The 4,071-nt window shown below is 49.6% G+C and overlaps 1 protein-coding gene across 1 annotated transcript; it reads right to left on the reverse strand.

Moving 5' to 3' along the window:
- Positions 1 to 234: 234 nt before the first annotated feature.
- On the reverse strand, positions 235 to 3,476 carry EAH_00048830 (RAS small GTpase, putative; the record flags this gene model as incomplete). The annotated part of the gene is made up of 7 exons (XM_013391378.1): positions 235 to 883; positions 1,121 to 1,179; positions 1,421 to 1,577; positions 2,212 to 2,351; positions 2,725 to 2,820; positions 3,109 to 3,181; positions 3,463 to 3,476. The coding sequence occupies 7 exons, from the start codon at positions 3,474 to 3,476 to the stop codon at positions 235 to 237; spliced, it is 1,188 nt and encodes a 395-aa protein (XP_013246832.1).
- Positions 3,477 to 4,071: the final 595 nt, after the last annotated feature.

Genomic DNA, 4,071 nt, shown 5'->3' on the forward strand with positions numbered 1-4,071 from the left:
TACATCTCTTTATACTTCTATCTGTCTCTGTTTGTTTATTTATATGTTTATATATATATATATGTATGTATATATATGTTAAGTATATATGTTTATAAGTATCTTTCTATATTCTCTTCTGTCTTTGTCTGTTTGTTTATGAATATTTGTTTATATTTGTTTATATATCTCTTGTCTTTGTTTATTAATATTTGTTAATACTTCCCCTAGCGTCTGCATGCATCAAAAGGCCCCTCAATCCGCTGCTAAACAACGGATAAGAGAAGGGGGACAGCTGCTGCTGTTGCTGCTGCTGCTGCTGCTGCTGCGGCTGGAGGAAACAGCTGCTGCTGCAGGAGACAGCTGTTGCTGCAGGAGACAGCTGCTGCTGCTGCTGCTGCTGGAGACAGCTGATGCTGCAGGAGACAGCTGTTGCTGCTGCTGTACACAGCTACTGTTGCAGGAGACGGCTGTTGCTGATGCTGCTGCTGTTGCTGCTGCAGGAGGCAGCTGTTGCAGCAGGAGATAGCTGTTGCTGCAGGAGACAGCAGCCGGAGACAGCTGCAGCATACAGCTACAGGAGACTGATGCTGCTGCAGGAGACAGTTCTGCTACAAGCCACAGTTGCTGCTGCAGGGGCATTTGCTGCTGCAGAGGACAGTTGCTGCTGTACGCAACACCTGCTGCTGCAGGAGACATTTGCTGCTGCAGGAGACATTTGCTGCTGCAGGAGACAGATGCTGCTGCAGGAGGCAATTGCTGCTGCGGGAACCAGTTGCTGCTGCAGAAACCAGCTGCTGCTGCAGAAGCCAGTTGCTGCTGCTGTGCGGGACAGTTGCTGCTTGTGTGCGAGACAGTTGCTGCTGCTGTGCGAGACAGCTGCTGCTGCAGGAGACAGTTGCTGCTGCAGGAGACAGTTTAGCCGCGTCCGCAGCAGCCGCTCGTTCCTCTCACTGGCTGCGAAGGACCGATGCGCACGTTTTGCTGCTGTCTGTTTTGCTGCTGCCCCACCTGCACTCTCGCTTTAATCTCCGACGCCATTATATGGAAAGCCTGCAGCAGCAGCAGCAAAATAAATAAATAAATAAATAAATAAATAAATAAATAAATAAATTGATACTCTAAAACAAAACAGCAGCACGCCAACAACGAATCCTCCTGCTGCTGCTGCTGCTGCTGCAGGGATGCCGCCACCTGATGCTGCAAGATGCAGCACCAGTAGCAGCAACACCCGCAGCAGCAGGAGCATCCGCAGCAGCAAGAACAGCAGCAACACTAGAAGCACTAGCAGCAACAACATCAGCAGCAACACAATCAGCAGCACCAAAATCAGCAGCAACACAATCAGCAGCAGCAACATCAGCAGCAACATCAGCAGCAACATCAGCAGCAAGAACAGCAGCAGGAGCAGGAGCAGCAGCAGGAGCATTGTGTTGATTACCTCTTCAACATTTTGAGCATTTTTTGCTGAGGTTTCAATGAAGCGGATGTTGCAGGAGTCTGCTAACTCTTTGCCTTCTTCATAACTAACTACCTTCTTCGCTGTTAGATCGGACTTGTTTCCCACTAACAATTTGCTGACGCCTTCTGTTGCATATCTGCAGCAAACTCAGCACACATACACACTCCAGTGCAGCTACCTACACATCTACCTATACAGCTAGCTAGCTAGATAGATAGCTAGCTAGCTAGCTAGCTGGATAGCAACAACTTCAATACACACACACACACATTCCACGTGTCGATAGCTACGCGGCTAGCTAGATGCATAACTAGCTGAATACAGGGATAGTCAAGGAGCTACCTAGGTAGGTAGCTAGCTGAGTAGCTGGATGGCTAGCCAGAAAAGTAGCAGCTGCCTGTCTAGATAATTAGCTAGCCACTTGTCTAGCTAGCTAGCTAGCTAGCTAGCTATCGTGCCTTACGATCTCATGCATTCACCTCTTTACATTTGCAAAGGTCTTGTCTATGTCTATCTCTCCGTTACCCGCTAAACTATCCACCCAGCTAGTTAGCTAGCTAGCTACACAACTAGCTACCCAGCTACACTGGTAGCTAGCTAGCTAGCTACACTCTTAGCTATCTAGCTAGCTAGCTAGCTAGCTGCACGGCTAGCCAGCTAGCTACACGGCTAGCTAGCTAGCTACACCGCTAGCTAGCTAGTTACACGGCTAGCTAGCTAGCCATACGGCTAGCTAGCTAGCTAGCTAGCTGGGTAGGTAGGCACCGGACCTTTCGATCTCATGCATCCAGTTTTTAACATTGGCGAAGGACTCTCTGTCTGTGACGTCGTAAACCACCACAATGCCGTGAGCTCCTCGATAATACGAAGAAGTAATCGTGCGAAACCTCTCCTGCCCCGCGGTGTCCCACTGTGCATATACACCCCAAATGCATGCATGCACGCATGTATGCATGCAAACAGAATAATTAATTAATTAATTAATTCATTCATTCATTCAGAAATATATTTAAAGGTTTACAGATATATTTATAGCCGTGTATGAAAATGCAAGGGAAGAACCAACGCAGCAACAGCAACAACAGCAGCGAAACCAGCAGCAAGAGCAACACTAGCAGCAAAAGCAGCAGCAAGACCGACAGCGAGAGCAACACTCGCACCAGCAGCATCAGCAAGAACAGTAGCAACAGCAACAGCAGCAAGAACAGCAGCAGCAGCAAGAACAGCAGCAGCAGCAGCAAGAGCAGCAGCAGCAGCAAGAGCAGCAGCAGCAGGAGCCTTACGATTTGAAGCTTCACTGTTTTACCATCCAAGTCGATTGTGCGGATTTTGAAATCGACGCCGATGGTGCTGATGTAACTCTCTGTGTACGTGTCATCCTATACACAAACCCTAAACCCTAAACCCTAAACCCTAGACCCTCAGCCCTGACGAAACCCCAAACCCTAAACCCTAAACCCTAACGAAACCCCTAATCCTAAAGCCCAAACACTAAACACTAAACCCTAAAAGTAAACCCCAAATCCCCAGATCTAACCCTAAACCCTAAACCCTAAACCCTAAACAACCCCAAACCCTAGACCCTAGAGCTTTAACCCTAAGACAAGGAGTAGTTTAGGGTTTAGGGTTTGAGAAGAAATAAGAAGAGATGCAAATGGTGTACTTACAGCAAAACGGAGCAGCAAACAGGACTTGCCGACGCCTGAGTCTCCAATGAGCAGCAGCTTGAAAAGAAAGTCGCTGCAGCAGCAACAGTAACAGCAGCAGCAGCAGCAACCGCAGTAGCAGAAGAAGTTCGTAACCCATGCACAAATGCCATAGAAAACACCTACACGAATGCAACAGCAACAACGGCAGCAGCTCGTGCTGCAAGCGCTGCTGCTGCTGCTGCTGCTGTCGTTGCTGCAGCAGCAGCTGCTGCTGCTCGTAGTGCTGCTGCTGCTGCTGTTCCTACTGCTGCTACTGCCCCTGTTTCTGCTGAAGACAAAGTAGTGCATGCAGCACTATCTATGGAGCCTCACTATTCGGGCTTCATCTTGGCGTGTACAACAAGTTCGGGTGTATGTACACGGCCGACAGCAGCAGCAGCAGCAGCACGAACTGCTGCAGATAAGAAGCAACACAAGAAGTTGAGAGGCGCCTCGTACGCCGGCCTTAATTTTTGCTGCAGCAGCAGGTTGCTGCTCAGAGAGCAGCAGCTGCAACAGGGATGTGCTGCACCCAGCCACGGGTTGGCTGTCGTGAACAGCAGCAGCAGCAGCAGCAGCAGCAGTAGCTGGAGCCGCAGCAGCTGCCAGGGGAGAAAGGAAAGACGTGCTTTTAATGCTGCTGCTGCAGCAACAACAGCAAAGGCACCTGAGCCGCAGTTAGATAAGACGTCGGAGAAGCAGCACCAAGGAGAAGCAGCAGCAGCAGCAACGTAGCAGCAGCAGCAACGCAACAGCTGCTCCCTAAGAGTCTGTCAACAACAAAGGAGCGCTGAACTGCAACAAAGAGTTCAGAAAGAAAAATGAAACTGCTGCTGCTGTCTGCTGCTGCTGCAGCAGCAGACACCCAGGGAGCAGCAGCAGCACAGACGTATATGTGTCTGCTGAGTTGCTGCAGCAGCAGCAGCAGCAAGTCGTGAAAGA

The sequence above is a fragment of the Eimeria acervulina genome, genomic scaffold (assembly GCF_000499425.1).
Source record: "Eimeria acervulina Houghton genomic scaffold, Eah_scaff778, whole genome shotgun sequence".
Lineage (NCBI taxonomy): Eukaryota > Apicomplexa > Conoidasida > Eucoccidiorida > Eimeriidae > Eimeria > Eimeria acervulina.